The sequence below is a fragment of the Microcaecilia unicolor genome, chromosome 3, assembly GCF_901765095.1.
Source record: "Microcaecilia unicolor chromosome 3, aMicUni1.1, whole genome shotgun sequence".
NCBI classification, from domain to species: Eukaryota; Metazoa; Chordata; class Amphibia; order Gymnophiona; family Siphonopidae; genus Microcaecilia; species Microcaecilia unicolor.
The window spans coordinates 402,184,250-402,201,559 of record NC_044033.1 but is presented as its reverse complement, the minus strand read 5'-3'; the positions used below and the strand labels follow the sequence as shown (position 1 = coordinate 402,201,559).

General features: G+C 46.2%; 1 protein-coding gene across 1 annotated transcript in view; it reads right to left on the bottom strand.

Moving 5' to 3' along the window:
- LOC115467072 (cytochrome P450 2K6-like) overlaps nt 1-17,310 on the bottom strand; it is an 84,300-nt gene that overhangs the window by 40,473 nt on the left and 26,517 nt on the right. The window contains exon 4 of the mRNA XM_030198752.1: nt 2,442-2,602. Coding sequence (XP_030054612.1) covers nt 2,442-2,602 — 161 coding nt within the window. The remainder of the gene's footprint in view (nt 1-2,441; nt 2,603-17,310) is intronic.

Genomic DNA, 17,310 nt, shown 5'->3' with positions numbered 1-17,310 from the left:
CCCAGCATTTCTTTCCCCTGCCCCCCTCTGCCCATCCATGCCCATCCATTCTCTCCCCTGCCTCCTCTGCCCTTCCATGCCCAGCATTTCTCTCCCCTGCCCCACTCTACTCATCCATGCCCAGCAATTTTCTCCCCTGCCCCCCTCTACTCATCCATGCCCAGCATTTCTTTCCCCTGCCCCCTTCTGCCCATCCATGCCCATCCATTCTCTCCCCTGCCTCCTCTGCCCATCCATGCCCAGCAATTCTCTCCCCTGCCCCCCTCTGCCCTTCCATGCCCAGCATTTCTCTCCCCTGCCCCCTCTACTCATCCATGCCCAGCAATTCTCTTCCCTCCCCTGCCCTCCCGCTCCCAAACACGTCCAATGATGTCCTTCGCCCCCACCCTCCCCTCTCGCTTTTATCCATCAGTTTCTCTTACCGCCCTCAAAGCGCCGCTTATTTAAAGCGCTGCTGCCCGTCTTTAGCCTTCCCTGCTTGTTTCGGATGAGTTCTTCCCTCAGTCCCCCCTTCGCGGAAAAAGGAAATGACGTCAGAATGACGTCAGAAGGCAGGACTGAGGGAAGAACTCATCTGAAACAAGCAGGGAAGGCTGAAGACGGGCAGCAGCGCTTTAAATAAGCGGCGCTTTCAGGGCGGTAAGAGAAACTGACGGATAGGAGGGAGAGGGGAGGGTGGGGGCGAAAAACATCGTTGGACGTGTTTGGGAGCAGGAGGGGAGGTAAGCATGACCTGTGATGGCGCCCTCCTGCCATGCTTACCTCCCCTAATGGAGCCGGCTCGCCCCCAACAACAACCGGCTCGCAAGAGCTGTCAAAATTTAACAAGCGGCTCTTGCGAGCTGGAGCGAGCCGGCTCCAGCACACCACTGCTTCTAGCTCTTCTTACTCTCTTACCTATCTATATGTTCCATCTTTGATTATACCGTTCACTATTACTTATTGTGTTGACACTGTAAGTAGTATACCATGCCATACTTTGTATTGTTATTTGAATATTTTTACTGCTTTAATTGCCTATAGCTCATGTTTGATCTATTCTTACTGTTCACCGCCTTGAGTGAATTCATTCAAAAAGGCAGTAAATAAATCCTAATGCATAAATAAATAAATCGTAATAAATAAAACACAAATAGTGCTTCTAAAATGACCACCATAGATAAAATTTGAAACTCATCAGTCAATATTCAGCTTGCAGTGGTCAGCATTTAAACACTGACTGACATGGGCAGCATTATCCCCAGATATTCAATGCCTGGCCATGTCTGGGCCCTGGCACTGAATATCTGGGGTTTATTCTACATGTGTTGGCCACCAGAGCTTATGTGAGATCTGGTTGAATATTGACCAGGACCCACATAAGGGATGCAGGTGCCCTTATCACCTCCTATTCTCTGTTTCTCCCCTGTGATCTCAATCCCCCTTCTTCCCACTGTGATGATCTGAAGTACCAAGAGAGTACTGCTAGGGGTTATGGTGGCTATTATGTAAAATGAACTGCGACAAGCAGGAGAAAGTAAGAATTGCTCTTGTTCATAGGTCCCCTCTAGACCACCATGGGGGGTGAAAGAGAGACCCTCTAGACCACCATGGGGGGTGGGAGAGAGATCAGGATCATGGGAAAGGGATAAGGACACCACTAAGTCTGATACCACTACCTGGAAGTTAACCAGGCACTGACCTATATTCAGACCAGTGCCTGGTTAGCTCCGCGGCTAAAGTTAGAACTGTCCAAACTTTAGTCATGTAGTTAACCATTTAGTGGTCTGAATATCATCACTAAACAGTACTGGCTCCTTCCTGGCTCCACCTAAGATCTGCCCACAGACCTCCCCATTACTACAGAGGTGGTTAGTGATGATATTCAGTGGCACTGTACAGTTAAGTGATGCTGAATATCAGAGATTAGGCAGCCACAGGCCATATAACTGGGCAAGAGCCTCTCCTAATGGTTATATTGCTTTGAATATCGAGCAGTCAGTACTCATGACACTACATGTATCACAGGGTTTTTTTTTATGCTGCATTGAATGGGAAGGAAACATTTGAGTCTCCCTGCTTAGCGTTCTCGCTCACCTAGTTCCCAAGGGCCTACAAGTATATTTTCAAAGAAAAGCTCCCTTTGGAGTTTTCCTTTGAAAGTATAGAGGCTAACGGATACTACAGCGATTCCATAGCCTGCATATTTTGCAATTGCAGTGTGTGAGGTAGAGTCTGTGTTGAGATTGCAACATGAATTCCAACATTTTGACTTAGATGACTTGCCCTGGTCTTGTCTCCAGCCCTGCTATGTGTGTGTACTGTCAGAAGCATACATACTTTTCACCTCAGATTGCTTATGGCAAATTTTAAAAGGGCCTTTTCTGACTGAAAACACATGGACCTTTAAAATTAGCCCACAATGTCTACAATAAAACTTGTACATTAAATATAAGCATTACCCCAACCATGGGCGATCCTATGAGTCTGTTGTTTTCATTGAGGAGGCTCAAAAGTCTCAGGAACGTTGGATCTTGGTAGTCATAACGGTTTCCAAGTAAAATTGATACAATAATATTTGCAACAGAAGCATTCAGGATCATTGTGACATCAAATGGATTTCCTGAAAAATATTAAAGAGCAAGAATAGGTTATGGAGAGCAACACAAAGGGGCAGATTGTGCAGTCCACACTTTTGCACCCGTTTCCCCACCCCATATCAGGATATGGAGACAGAACATGAATTAAAGTGCAATGTTATGCTGGTGCAGTAGTGACTACCATGGCCACACACTAACAGTATGTACTAATTTATGCATGAACTGCTTGGAACACGTTCATAAAAGGACCCCTATGTATGAATCAGGAAGAGAAGGAGGTGTCTTACTTAATATCATTATTCTGGTCAGCTCTGGGTTCTAGTGGAATGACAGACACAAAAATCTACAGTATGAGTTCAATCTGAACAAAACTTTATGAAAGGAAGCTCCCTTACATCTGGATAGTAAAGAGGCAGAATACAGCAAGTGATGAATAATAAATCTATTATCCACACCATACATTTTTGGAACTCATTAAACCATTGGTTATTAGAAAGGACAAGACACTTAACATATACACCAATTCAATTTAGTAAAGCTTTTACATAAGAGTAGCCATACTGGGCCAGACCAATGGTCCATCTAGCCCAGTAGCCTGTTTCCAACAGTGGCCAAGCCAGGTCACAAGTACTTGGCTTTGGCCATACTGAGTCACAAGTACCTTTAGCCACACTGGGTGGTCCATGCACCATGATAGCTGGCAATAACAGCTAGCATGGGGTATGTTAACACACTGTGGCTGTCATGATTGTCAATAGTGCAGCTATACTTAATGTTATTTCAAGAGGTGGTGTTAAGTACAGCCATGCTTCTAACAGTCAAGCAGTGTTGCTGTTGCCCAAAGGTTAAAAGAAATCATGGTCATGGTTGCCACCTGCTCTGAGCAGACCCCTCACCCAAACATAACTTTGCAATCATCCCCCCAATCCCTCATACACTATGCTCTCAAGATAACCCCTCCAAGATTAGCCCTCATGAGATTGAAGCTAGGGTTTATAGTTGCCATTTTGAACCCTGGCAGCTACTGGGGTGGAAGTACAAGGGTGGTGAGTGGTAGGGATTGGTGTTGGGGGGACTTCTATTTTGTGGGGCTTATCATGGAGGTGATCTTGGGGGTTATCTTTGAGGTACTGTCTGGGACTTAGGTGCTGATCAGAAGACATGATTGGGGGGTTCTGTTGGGGTGGGGATTGCTTTAGGTGTAGGGTTGCATCTCATGGCCACGGAGACTTTTTTTGTTCTTTTTGGTGCTAGGTTCCACATTACATGCCTTGGTATGGAGCATGTGAGAGGCATGGACAGGGCTGCCACTTACATGTGCAACTTACAGAACACAGTACGTTATGTGCACTTTTGCCATATTTGTGCACCCACAGTTACTCCAGGTGTGTGGTCTAGATTTTAGGTGTACTAATGAGGGTTACACTAGTATTCTATAACAGAATCTTGGTGCCCAGAAGCATTATAGAATAGGCTCTCATCACGTGGTACTAAGGCACCTAAAAGGAGGTGCCCACTTATAGAATTGTCCCCTAACCTTTGGGGGGCATTCTCAGCAAGTCCTGATATAGTTATCACACAGATAATTTCTTTAGTGCATATTAGGAGGGTAATTCTAAAACAGGTCATATAGTAATGGTGCAGGTTATGGCACTTATGTTGAACCTGTTCTATAAGGAAAAGTAGGTGCCTACTTATACTTTTTAAAAACTTCTCATTTTTATTAAGCTGTTGCAAAAGAAAATACATATATTTTGATGTACCCATTCTTCCTTAATCCCACAAGCAAGTTTAACTGTGAAAATTTTTCTTCATAGAATTCCAGTCAAAATACCCCCTTAGACTTAACCCAATAGCTCTGCACCTCATTTAAGATCAAAATATAAGCCTCCCCAATCCCTATCTACCATTACCCACCCATCAAAATGAAACTCCCTTTCAAAACAATGGAAATGACTTATGTAAAGTACCCAGTTATGATCACACTCCAGTACGATAGATTGTTGAAATTCACAGCTTCCCTACTGGAACCCAAACTTTATTGTAGATGTGGGCCTATTGATCAAGTTTACTAGTAACTTTATCATGTACTTGTGTTTCCCCACAGATGTTTTTCAGTTGTTCAATGGTTGGTCCCAACCCCATTCACCATTGCTGGCAATTGCCATTTCAGCCTCCAGCACCCCCTTCTGAGCCAGTTGTAAAACCTTCTGATGTTCTTCCAGTCTCTTGAGAAGCTCCAACAGGCATTTTAAAAGGTCTTCCATCTAATCATGGCCTATTCACCCCCTGATGATATCCCATACACTCCCCCCAAAATTACAGATCACCACACATCCCCCATCCATAATGCTCAAATGTGTCCTTACTTCCACAGCCCCTCTTCACCTTCCATTAGCCCCTCTGTTTGTTCTAGTTTCTATAACTAGTAAAAGCAGTGTACAGCTTATCTTGTAGCAGTTTCTAATTTGTGATTGAAGAATAATGATGAATATAGGTGTGTATTGGGTCCCAAGAACCTTCAGGAATACTGTGACCTACCCAGAATTCCCAAGCCTTAATGTATTGTACATATTTTACAGATCAAAATTATCTAAAGTCTTACACAGCCTAGGCAACTCCTTCCTCTTACCTCCCTGTTAAAACAGCACCACCTCCATCTTTGTCAACCCTCTGCTTAAATTTCTTTTTGCATCTGATCCTAGCAGAAAATCCCATAATTGAAAATATAGGTAAAAGGGGATTTTGGTATTAACCAGCTGTTGTATCAAACCATAGGAAATCCGAACTCCCTGGCTGAAACCACCAGGATACCACCCCACCTCTGCTAACTGCTCCGTCAATGGTTTGAAGTAGCATGTAGAAAAAGGATGACAGTCTCATAGCAGTCTTTGGGGCTTGCAGTGAACCTTAATTTTATTTTGAAACTGCAACCAGATTTTCATTTGGGATTTCAGAAATAAGGGTCAATGTCCTACTCTCTCATTAACTCTTTCTCCTGATTGGTAATCTTGTGCCACCTCAAACACTGAAAGTTTATGTTCATGTTTATGCTTATGTCAAAACTTACTATACCACCTTTTCTGGCAGATAGATCAGGGCAGTTTACAGGCCAAGGTCCAGGTAAAGAAAAGAGCACCAATTATAGAATAGGAAAGGCATCACTAACCATTCAAAAAGAGTGACACATACAAGTTTCAAAATAAAATTCAGAATTAGTGAATGTGCACAGAGCTCCCATCTAGAAGCCAGTATCCAGTGGCAAGCAACCAAATGCACAAACCAACACAAAGAGGGTACAAAGTACAAGACAAAGTCCAAAATAGCACAAAAAAGCACTAAGAGGGTCTTTTACTAAGGTGTGCTCACGTTTTTGGTGCGCGCTAAAATTGTGGGCACGCTAAACGTTAGAGATGCCAATTAATTCCTATGGGTGTATCTAACATTTAGCGTGCTCACAATTTTAGCACATGCTAAAAATGTGAGCGCGCCTTAGTAAAAGACGCCCTAAGAGCTTTCAAAATAGGGACACAGATCCTTTCAATCATGCAGTTTGAACACCAGATTTATACCTGGATTATAAAGGACTGTTTTGTTTCCGACTGAGAGGAGTAAGAAACTATGCTCAGTTGGTATTGTGCAGGGAGGTATCTCCATTTTGTGTATCAGACCTTTTAACTAGAATCGTTTAAGAATAACCCATTGACCCCTGATGCAGACGCTGTGTGCCAAAACACGGCCCGTGTTGGGTCATTAACATAAGATTGGAGGCAGGAGGTTCAGTGTGCTCGCCTTACCTCAAAGCTGCAGCACTCGTGATCACAGCAGACCCTGGCCCAACCGACAATTTAGCTGCCCAGACACTGTCCTCCTGATACTGCTGCTGATAGCAATTACCAGCGGCAGCAGCACTGTCTGGAGCAAACAGATGTTTTCAGCCACCTCCTGCAACTTCCCCGCATCTGAGAGGTTGAGAGATCTTGCTGCAGAAGTGCAGTACCTGACGTCTCTTTGGTAAGAACATAAGTTTGTCAGATAATGAGAGACTTGGGGCTGGGGGGGGGGGCGAAGGGAAAGGACAAGTGGAATGGTTTTGGGGGGGGGGAGCCCCCCCAAACACTGCTGCACCGAGTGCCTGATTCTCTCTCCCCTGCCTTGCCCCATGCGTTCCAATACCTGATCTGTCTCTCTCTCCTCCTTTTAACATGTTCAACTTAGTCTTTTCTTGTCCCTCCCCGCATCTGCTCCCTCCCTCAAACATCTCTTCCCCCACACCGTGAATCCTGCATTTCCCACTCTCTCCCTCCACCCTGCCCCCCCGCGGCATTCCTCAATCATACCACACTTCAACTTCGCAAGGAAGCCAATTTGCTTAATCTCTGTTTCCACTCCCCCACGCAGCCGTCATTGCCATTCACTCAAAACTGCAAGCAAACCTTTGAGCCAGGGGCGTAGCTATGGGTGGGCCTGGGTGGGCACATGTCCACCCAATCACATCTCAGGCCCACCCAGTCAGCGCTCAGAAAATCGGGCATTTAAAAAAAAATCTGTGAAGCCGTTTCGCAGGCATGCTTCGCATCTGCCCTGCGTGCATGGCAAAAGAAGGAAATCACCTCGTCTTCTTCGGGCCTTCCGTCACTGTGTCCCGCCCTCCTTCCGTGAGGGTGGGACACAGTAGGGAAGGCCCGAAGACGACGAGGCGATTTCCTTCTTCTGCAATGCACGCAGGGCAGACGCGAAGGAAGCGCTGCCTGCGAAATGGTTTCACACAAACAACTTGCGCCTCTTAGGTGTCCCTGAAAACCTGGAAGGTGACTATATTTCAGCATTCTTGCAACCTTTTGTCTAAATTATTAAATATCAAACTGTAAGTTACCCTAGACATTGAGCGCGCGCATCGCATTGCCAAGTGACCTGTATCAGCAAATGTTTCCAAGGCCCATAATTATCAAGTTCTTGCAACACACTCACAATATCTTTGACCCACCAATCGGTACCTGTCTTGCCTCTCTGACTCAAAAATTAGTACCTGTCTCTCTGATCTGCCAATCGGTACTTGTCTTCATAAGTGCCAGTTAGTCTGCACAGCAGGGTGCACCCACGTGGAAGCCTCCAGCACTGTGACAGAAAAACTGTTTTACTATGTGTGTTGCTGGTGGGTTGCTGGGTGGAGGTGGGCTCTGCATTACTCAGGTTTAAAAAATATTTAAATATAAAACTCTTTTTTTTTAAACCTGGGCATTGCAGAGCTCACTCCCACCCAGAAATCCACCAACATTAAATATAAATGGTGAGGTTTTGGATGGGGGTGGGTTCTGTAGTACTCAGGACATGTTTAAAAAAGAAAGCTTTTATATTTAATGCTGGTGTGCATCAGGATGGGGGGAGAGAGAGATTGTGAAGGGCAGGGGAGATGTCAGACTTGGGGGTACAGGTAGGGGGCAGGGCAGGGATGACACTAGGCTACTGGGAGGAGTGGGGGGTAGGGAAGTGTAGGGCAGATTCCTGATTGGGGGGCTAGGAAGGGAAGGGTAGGGCCAATAATGGGCTACAGGGATGGAGTGTTGGAGGGTAGGGCAGGGTAGGGCTGATGCCGGGCTACAGGACAATTTCAAAATTTTGGTCCTTTATTCTGCAATTAATGGTGGTTGATCTGTGTTCTGCCTGTGACCGAGGTAAGAGATTCTGCTAGCATGTGGTGTGTATGGGGATCTATATTAGTCTGACTGACTTGTCTGGCTTTTCAATGGGACATGTACTGCTGTTGTGTATATTCACTGCTGCCTTTTTAAAGGTGCAGTTATTGGTATTTGAGTGTTCAGAACTGGTGGTGTTAAGGTTTGCAACATAGGTTCCGAATATGTATGTGGTTTATGTTGATTTAGGGACAACAATCAGCTGTTGGCCAGACTGTATATTAAAAATCCATCATCAAGTGCACTATAAAGGCATTATTTAGGAGTATCCCAAGAAACACTACTCACGCCTATATATACATAGTGGCCACCCATATTAGCTCTGGGCCCACCCAAAACGTCAGCTCTGGCTACGCCACTGCTATGAGCAGCTGCAGGGCGGTTTAATAGACAGGAGTGGAAGTGAGCCTATTGTAGACCCCCTGGTGGCAGAGCAAGGTATAACAATGATGGTAACAAATATGTCACAGTGTTTCCCCAAAATGACTCAACGCCAGCCAGGGAGTTTAACAATAAAAAGAAAATATTTTTGTATTATTTGAATTATATTTAAATGTTAATGAAATTTTACCAACTTGCAAATTTAACATATGTATTTCAATTACAGGTTTGCAACACAAATCAGTTTAGTCTCTAGAAACATTAACGCCATAAATATATTGTGACCCCAATTTCAAGGATGAAAAGTATATCTTACTAAACCCAAATGTATACCTCAGATATACTCCATCAAAACGGAGGTAAGGCCCAAATATTGTCACTATCCTTGCCGTCCTATTTCTAAAATAGGAGGGGAATAAATCTAAAATAAGTAACTCGATTAGGCAGATGTTTTACCTTTAGAGTAAAATAAATTTATTCAAAACTGTTAATTTAACATTAACTTTTTACTATGTTTGACAATGTCTTTATTCCTCCATAGACTACCAAACCATTGCTATTCTGAACACATACAGAAACTTATCAGATAAGCAGTGCTTTTTTTGTGCCAGTACACAACGGTACGGCGTACCGGCACCTTTTGTTTTTGCCCCTCCCTCCCTCCCTCGGCGACACTCCCGGCGAGTCCTGCACTTACTTTTTTTTTTTAAGACTCAAAGGCGTGAACGATGCAGGCAGCGATTGAAAGAGGCTGTCTGCGTTGGAGCTTCCCTCTGCGAGTCTCGCCTTCGTTGTTACAACTTCCTGTTTCCGCATAGGCGAGACTCGCAGAGGGAAGGGAAGCTCCAACACAGACAGCCTCTTTCAATCGCTGCCTGCATCGTTTGTGCCTCTGAGTCTTAAAAAAAAAAAAGGATTGCCTCTTTCACTATGGTAGTGTCATTCCTTAAGAGGTGGTAATCACAGGAGTGATGATGCAGTAAATCCATGGTGAGAGAAAATGCTGCCCTCCCATCTTCTTAGCTGTTTCCCTTGCCTTTCACACCCTCCTCTCCATGTGGTGTTAGAGAAGGAGGGACTGTGCTTGCCCATCTCCCTCTTTCTAGTATCTGCAGTAAGATGTCAGTGTGAGCTGTATGTTTATTTTTCCTTGATGTGTCTTTTGATGACTCTACAGGAGGACCATACAGCGCAGCACTACTAAGTTCCAATTACAGGGAGGAGTTTTGTAACAGAATAGAGAGACTAAAAACAAATTTGACGGGAGCATTCTTCACCTGTACCATAGTGTCTGGTCAGAGTTTTTGTGGACCTTTTGGTGCAGTGTTTATGCAGGACATAAGACTGGTGGGCAGTGGCGTAGAAAGGGCGGGGCGGTGGGGGCGGTCCGCCCCGGGTGTCATTGGGTGAGGGGGTGCTCGCTCCCGCTGCTCCGCCTTTAAAATTTTACTTTTTCGAAGCGCCGGAGAGTGGCAGGCAGCACGCCTCGTGGCTGCCCTGCTAGTAAAGAAGATCTCGCTGACGTCGTCGCCCTTCCCACATTGAGTCCCACCCGCCCTCGCGGTAATAGGAAGTTGCCTCGGGGGGGGGGGGGGGGGGGGGGCGGAACTCAATGTGGGAAGGGCGATGACGTCAGCGAGATCTTCTTTACTAGCAGCGCAGCAGGGCAGACGTGAGGCGCACTGCCTGCCACTTTCTGGCGCTTCGAAAAATTTTTTTTTAAAGCAGGACAGGGTAGGAGAACGGATCTCGGGTCGGGTCGGGTCGGGGGGGGGGATTCAGAGGGGAGAAGGGGATTGGGGAGGGGTGGGGGCGCTCAGAGGGGTGCTTAAAGGGGATTAGGGAGGGTGGGAGAGCATCAAGGAGGGGAGAAGGGGATAGGGGAAGGGTGGGGGAGCTCAGAGGGGTGCTTAAAGGGGATTAGGGAGGGTGGGGGAGCTCAGAGGGGTGCTTAAAGGGGATTAGGGAGGGTGGGAGAGCATCAATGAGGGGAGAAGGGGATTGGGGAGGGGTGGGGGAGCTCAGAGAGGTGCTTAAAGGGGATTAGGGAGGGTGGGGGAGCTCAGATGGGTGCTCAGAGAGGGGAGAAGGGGATTGGGGGGAGGGGAGTGCTCAGATGGGAGAAGGGGTCTGAAGCTGGAACTGGGGTCTGACAAGGGGGCAGGAGGTAAAATGGGTCCATGCCTGGGGCAGGTGGGAGAATGGGTCTGGGGCTGAAAGGGGGGGGATGCAAGGCATGTGGTGGATGAAGGGGACTGGAACTGGGGGCTGACAAGAGGGGGCAGAGAGAGAGGGGACAGATCCTGGATGGAAGGGGGGCACGTGAGGGAGGGCAGACCCTGGACGGATGGGAGAGGGAGGGCAGACGGATTGAAGGGGCAGAGATAGAGGGCAGATGTTGATGGAAGGGGGAGAGAGAGATGGCAGACTGGGGCAGATGGTGCATGGAAGGGGCAGAAGTGGATGGAAGGGAGAGAGGGCAGACAGTGGATGGAAGGGGCAGAGAGAGAGAGAGAGGGCAGACACTGGATGGCAGAGAGAGAGAGCGAAGACAGATGCTGGATAGAAGGAAGACAGTGAAAAGATGAGGAAAGCAGAAACCAGAGACAACGAACTGTAAATATATAATTTTATTTTTTTTGCTTTAGGATAAAGTAGTATTGTAGCTGTGTTAATAAATGTTTATAATAGAACATGTAAATAAGGTAATCTTTTTATTGGACTAATTTTAATACATTTTACTTTCAGAGAACAAAACCCCCTTCCTCAGGTCAGGATAGGACACTAACAGTACTATACTGAATTGACCTGAGGAAGGAGGTTTTGGCCTCTGAAAGTTAAATGTATTAGTCCAATAAAATGATATTATTTGTTTTATTTCTATTTGTTAATTTGTAAAGTGGTGATTGGTATTCGTTAGTTTTTTCAAATTTACATCTGCTGTCTTTATATTTTGCACAGAACTAGAGGACATTTTCTGTTTCTGTGGTGTTGCATTGTATGCAGAGTCTGGCATCGGGGGTTCAGTTTAATTTTTGTCTAAATAGAAAGTTTGTGATTACTTATTCTATAGTGGATTAGGGTGTATCTATTTGTGAAAAAGACATGGCTTTCGGTTGGCATTGACTGTGCAGGATCGACGATCTGTACTAATCTGTCTGTTTTCATTTTACAATAGGTGAATTGATGTTCTAGTGCTCACTGTAGTGTTTAAGATGCATTCCTTTTCCTTGTGTGACTCGTACAAATTACTGCTTATGGTATGGTAGAATTGCTCTATAGGTCCTGAGTGTTTTGTTTTCTCGGTATGCCTAGTACTGGATTTCGTGGGGGGGGGGGGGGGGGTGTTAAAAAATGACCGGCCCCGGGTGTCAACTACCCTAGCTACGCCACTACTGGTGGGAGTAGATCCCCTGTATCTCCAGCAGTGCAGCATGTTGCCAGCCTTTTTCTAGTATATCTTCTGAGTAGCACAAGTAACACTACAGCCTGCTTTAAACACTACAGTAGCTCCACAAAAGAATACTACTGCTCCCTGTACTGTAAATTCCTCAGCTTTCTTTTATTCTTCATAGGTGGTGGAGCTGCCACCTCTGGAGCAGTGTCTCAAGTTAGCTTACCAACTTTTACTGCCTGTTTTCCTCTGCACATTTGTTAAAAGTTGCAGTTTTATGGAGTAAAATGTTTATTCCCTTTTGTGTATGAGATTTATGCCTCCAGAACAGGTGTAGTGGTGGAGAGGAATGTTGGCAGAGGAATAGGCAGAGATCAGATTTAGTAGCCTGTGTGGACGCTGCATGCTGCCTCTCACTCCACCCCAAGTTCTTGCATTGTGAATGTGATGAAGTCTGCAAAGGTAGGGGGAGTGAGAGAGTAAACAAGAGTGCCATCTACAGTGAAATTTGTATTACATGAAAAAAGCTGCCAGTTTCTGCCCCATAACTTTCCAGATTGGGCTAGTGTGCTGGGACGTAGGCTTCAGCATATGGAAGGCATATTGATGTGGGTACAATACTGGAGGGCAGTGTGAGCCAACTGTTAATGCAAACTTGCCTTTCTCTCTCTGCTGTTGGCTGGTTCAGTGTATAGAGAGATTAGAGAAGCAGGTATATCATATTTTGAAAAATGAGACACTTGCTTTATCTGGAAATTAAGTGCACATGCAATGAAAGCCATCATTAGTAAACTTAACAGTGCCTAAGCAATTTGGAGTGTGTAATGTAATAGGGAGTAACTTTGTTGTTTATTTCTGTGTACATAGTGTTACACCCCACCATGCAAACAGCTGGAGGAAGCTGTTATTTTTTTCTTCTATACTAGTATAATATTTTCAATGATGTCTGTTTATATGCGCCATGGCTGGTATAAGGGGTGTGGCTATTATAGGGGTGGAGCCATATGTGGTGGCCCCGCCCATAATGAGTACCAGCACCTTTTTTTCTACAAAAAAAGCACTGCAGATAAGTATCAATTTTGAAATAAACAAAACTTGTGTTTAAACATGTATTTATCATCAATAGCTTATTTTAAAATCCCTCTAATTTGTAGAAATTGATTCTTCGTGTTTATTTATTTTTCAGGCCCTTCATCAAACGAGCAGGTGAGTATTAAATATATATATATTGTAATAACTGTAATCCCGGTAGTAAACCTTCAGGGGTGGTAGGCTCCCTTTAGCAGTCCACAAATAAAGTCCTTCCAGAAAACACAGCTTTTAGTTCCCAACAGTTTATTTCCCCTCCTCCACCAAATCTCAGTTCAAGGGGTTAAAGTCCCATTCGGTTTCCAAAATAAAGCAACAAGAAAAAAACTTCCCTTTAAATCCAAGTTTCTCCCCCCAGTTCAACAGCCTGGGTTTCCGTTTTAAAAGTCTTCCTGCTTGGGTGGTTGCAGAATGGCAGTACACCGCCCACAACACAGCTAATTGACTCCTGTGACCACCCACTGCCTTCAGTCCCTGCAACTCTGCCCCAAAGTACAATTACAGTCCATGTCCACTGGTTCCTCCAAACCTGGTGTGTTGGTCTCTCCAGCCTCCCCTTCCTCCAAACACTCCATTAACTCTGCTTCTCTGCTAGGCTGTTGGTTGGAGACCTCCTCCCCCTCCCAGGTGGAAGGAATCTTGTACTGATTTCTAACCCACAGGGTATTGAGCTTTGTCATCCCTGCTCCCCCTTCTGGCCCTCGCCTGCCATCGCAGCTGCTCTCTCCAGTCCTTTTCCCCCTCCCTTCCACGTGGGGGCCATACCGGGTTTTGGGACCTACCACCCCAATCCCTTCTCTCAGGACCTTGTGGGGAATGTAGTCTGGCCCCATTCCTCCTCCTGAGCTGCTTAGACCCTCCAACCTCCTTACAATATATATATATAAATTTTAGCTAGTCTCTTGTGTGTCTGTCCTCTATGTACTTGTATAGTTGAATGAAATAACTTAGCTATTTCTTCCAGCATTCTTATATTTCTTCTGGTCTTCACCTTTCTTTTATCGTTGGGTACCTTAGACATGATGAAAACAGGAACCAGATCCGGAGTACCTACTACACTAAACTTTAAAAAACTTAAAAAACAAAAAACCTACACCCTAACTAATTCAATCAATCAAGGAGTCTTGTTTAATAACTCCTAAATTGCTTCCCTATCTAGCTTTCCCCAGTAAAAAAAATGTATAATTATTTAACCCTATGCTAACCCTCCCATAAATAATTTTCAAAAGGATTTTAAAAGTCTCAGTATGATTCTCTTTTACTTACAGAACTACTGAGATTATTATTCAAACTCAGAGACTTTAAAGTCTTCTGAAACAGAACAGCCCACAGCTGCTCTAAATTCTACTGTATTTTACTTTTCCTTTTCAAAGTAATTTATTCAGAGAGTCTGTAGAGATTTTTTTTCATCAATTATTTCTCACAGAATCCACTTCAGCATAACAGGTTTAAATATGAACACCTGGTTACACATTTGACAAAAATTCTCAGTGTGACATTTTATGATCAAGCCACACCAGATTATTAAACTATTAATAATATTATTTGATATATTAAATTATTTTATTTTTAAAACAGGAGCTTCTCCATATAGCTCTCAGCTACACCTTTAGAAGGCCTAAAAGGCGCGAGAGGCTTCTTAAATTAATTAATTAAATTCAATCACACTCTCAGTACACAATAAATTCTTAAAATCCACTTAATCCGTTTTAAAATGGAATTTTTATCTCAGCTGACCAGAGACCATCAACACAGGTCTACTCGGCATTAAATCTACCTCCCAACTGCCTCAAACTACAATTTAGAACTTCTAATATGTCTTAGCCTGACACGAGCCTAGCACGAGCCCCTGCACTAACACAAAGTCCACAAAACGGGAGATCGCCAGCGATCTCCTGATTCCGGCCAAATTGGTATTATCGAAAGCCGATTTTGGCCGGCTTCAACTGCTGTTTCGTCGCGGCACCTGCCAACCTTCAAGGGGGCGTGTTGGTAGGGTAGTAGAGGGGTGGGGCGGGGACGTGGGTACGAGATGGCCGGCTTCGGCTAATAATGGAAAAAAAGAGGCTGGCTCGAACGAGCATTTCGCCGGCCGGACTTGGTCCATTTATTTTTAGGACCAAGTCTGGAAAAAGTGCCCCAACTGACCAGATGACCACCGGAGGGAAGCGGGGATCACCTCCCCTTACTCCCCTAGTAGTCACCAACCCCCTCCCACCCCCCCTCCAAAAAAAACTAAAACTTTTTTTGCCAGCCTGTATGCCAACCTGAAATGTCATACCCAGCTCCTTGACAGCAGTATGCAGGTCCCTGGAGCAGTTTTTAGTGGGTGCAGTGCACTTCAGGCAGGTGGACCCAGGCCCACCCCTCTACCTGTTACACTTGTGGTGGTTAATGCAGAGCCCTCCAAACCCCCCCAAAACCCACTGTACCCACATGTAGGTGCCCCCTTCACTCCTTAGGTACTATGGTAATGGTGTAGAGTTGTGGCGAGTGGGTTTTGGGGGTGATTTGGGGGTGATTTTGGGGGCTAAGCACACAAAGTAAGGGTGCTATGCACCTGGAAGCTATTTTTTTTTTTTTTTTTAATTTTTGTAAGTGCCCTCTAGGGTGCCTAGTTGGTGTCCTGGCCTGTCAGGGGGGCCAGTGCACTACAAATGCTGGCTCCTCCCATGCCCAAATGCCTTGCATTTCACCGGGTTTGAGATGGCCGGGCCCGGTTTCCATTATGGCTGAAAACCGAAGCCAGCCATCTCATATAAACCCGGCGATCCGCTGGCGATCCTGTTGTAAACCTGGTGAGCAATTTGGCCAGCGCCAAGCGTATTTCGAAAATACACTTGGCTCTGCCTACTTATGGCGCTGGCCCTGAAGATGGCCGGCCATCGATTTGGCCGGCACCATTCGATTATGCCCCTCAAAGGGATCTATGACAAAATGGTCATGTTGCAATCAGCTTGTTTCATAGACCTCAGTTAGGCAGGCCTTATGTACTCAAACAGGTAATTGGCAGTAAATATTCCTACAAGACCCTGAACATTTTTCCGAGGACTGTGTTCATGAGGAGCTTGCTACACCAAGTATGGACAAAGCAATGGGACCGAATGACATTCATCCGAGGGTACTGAAGGAACTTAGGGAAGTTCTGGTGGCTCCACTGTATGATCTTTTCAATGCTTCTCTAGAGTTGGGAGTGGTCCATCAGGACTGGAGAAGGTGGATGCAGGGCTGCCAAGAGGGGGGGACAGGGGGGACAAAATTCCCCGGGCCTCCAGGGGGGCCTGGCGCCGCAGTCCCTTGCATCCAGCGATTTCCTTACCCCCTGCCCTCCCATCCATTGTCCAGCAATTCTCCCTGCCCTCCCTCAGCTCCCCGACAGCCCTCCTTGCTCGCCATTCCTACCGGGCCCCCCTGTCATTCCTTCCTACTCCCGCCCCGCTTAACCGTTTTACGTTTCTTCCTCTGTCACCGGCAGCGCTGCCATTCATTCTCACAGGCAGCTCCACTCCCCTCTGCCGCGTCTATCTGGCCCTCTGATGCACTTCCTGTTTACGCAATGTAGGGCCAGATGGACGCGGCAGAGGGGAGCGTAGCTGCCTGTAAGAATGAGTGGAAGCGCTGTCGGCGATGGAGGAAGAAACGTAAAATGGTTAAGCGGGATGGGGTAGGAAGGAATGGCAGGGGGGGGGGCCCGGTAGGAATGGCAAGCAAGGAGGGCTGTCGGGGAGCTGAGAGAGGGCAGGGATAATCGCTGGACAATGGATGGGAGGGCAGGGGGTGAGGAAATCTCTGGACATGGAGAGGAGGGCAGGGCAGGGGGGGAGAGAAGAGATCGCTGGAGAGGAGGGGAGGGGAGGGCAGGGCGGGGGGGGGGGGAGAGAAAAGATCGCTGGACAGGAGGGGAGGGCAGGGGGGAGAGAAGAGATCACTGGACAGGAGGGCAGGGTAAGGGGGAGAGAAGAGATCACTGGACAGGAGGGGAGGGCAGTGCGGGGGGAGAAGAGATCGCTGGAGAGGAGGGGAGGGCATGGGGAGAGAGGAGAATTGCTGAACATGGATGGATGAATGGAGGGTGGCAGGAGAGAGAGAAAATTTATTGGATATGGGTGGATGGAAGAGAGGCCAGGGGACAATGGAGAGTTGCTGGACATGGATGGATAGAGGGAGGGGA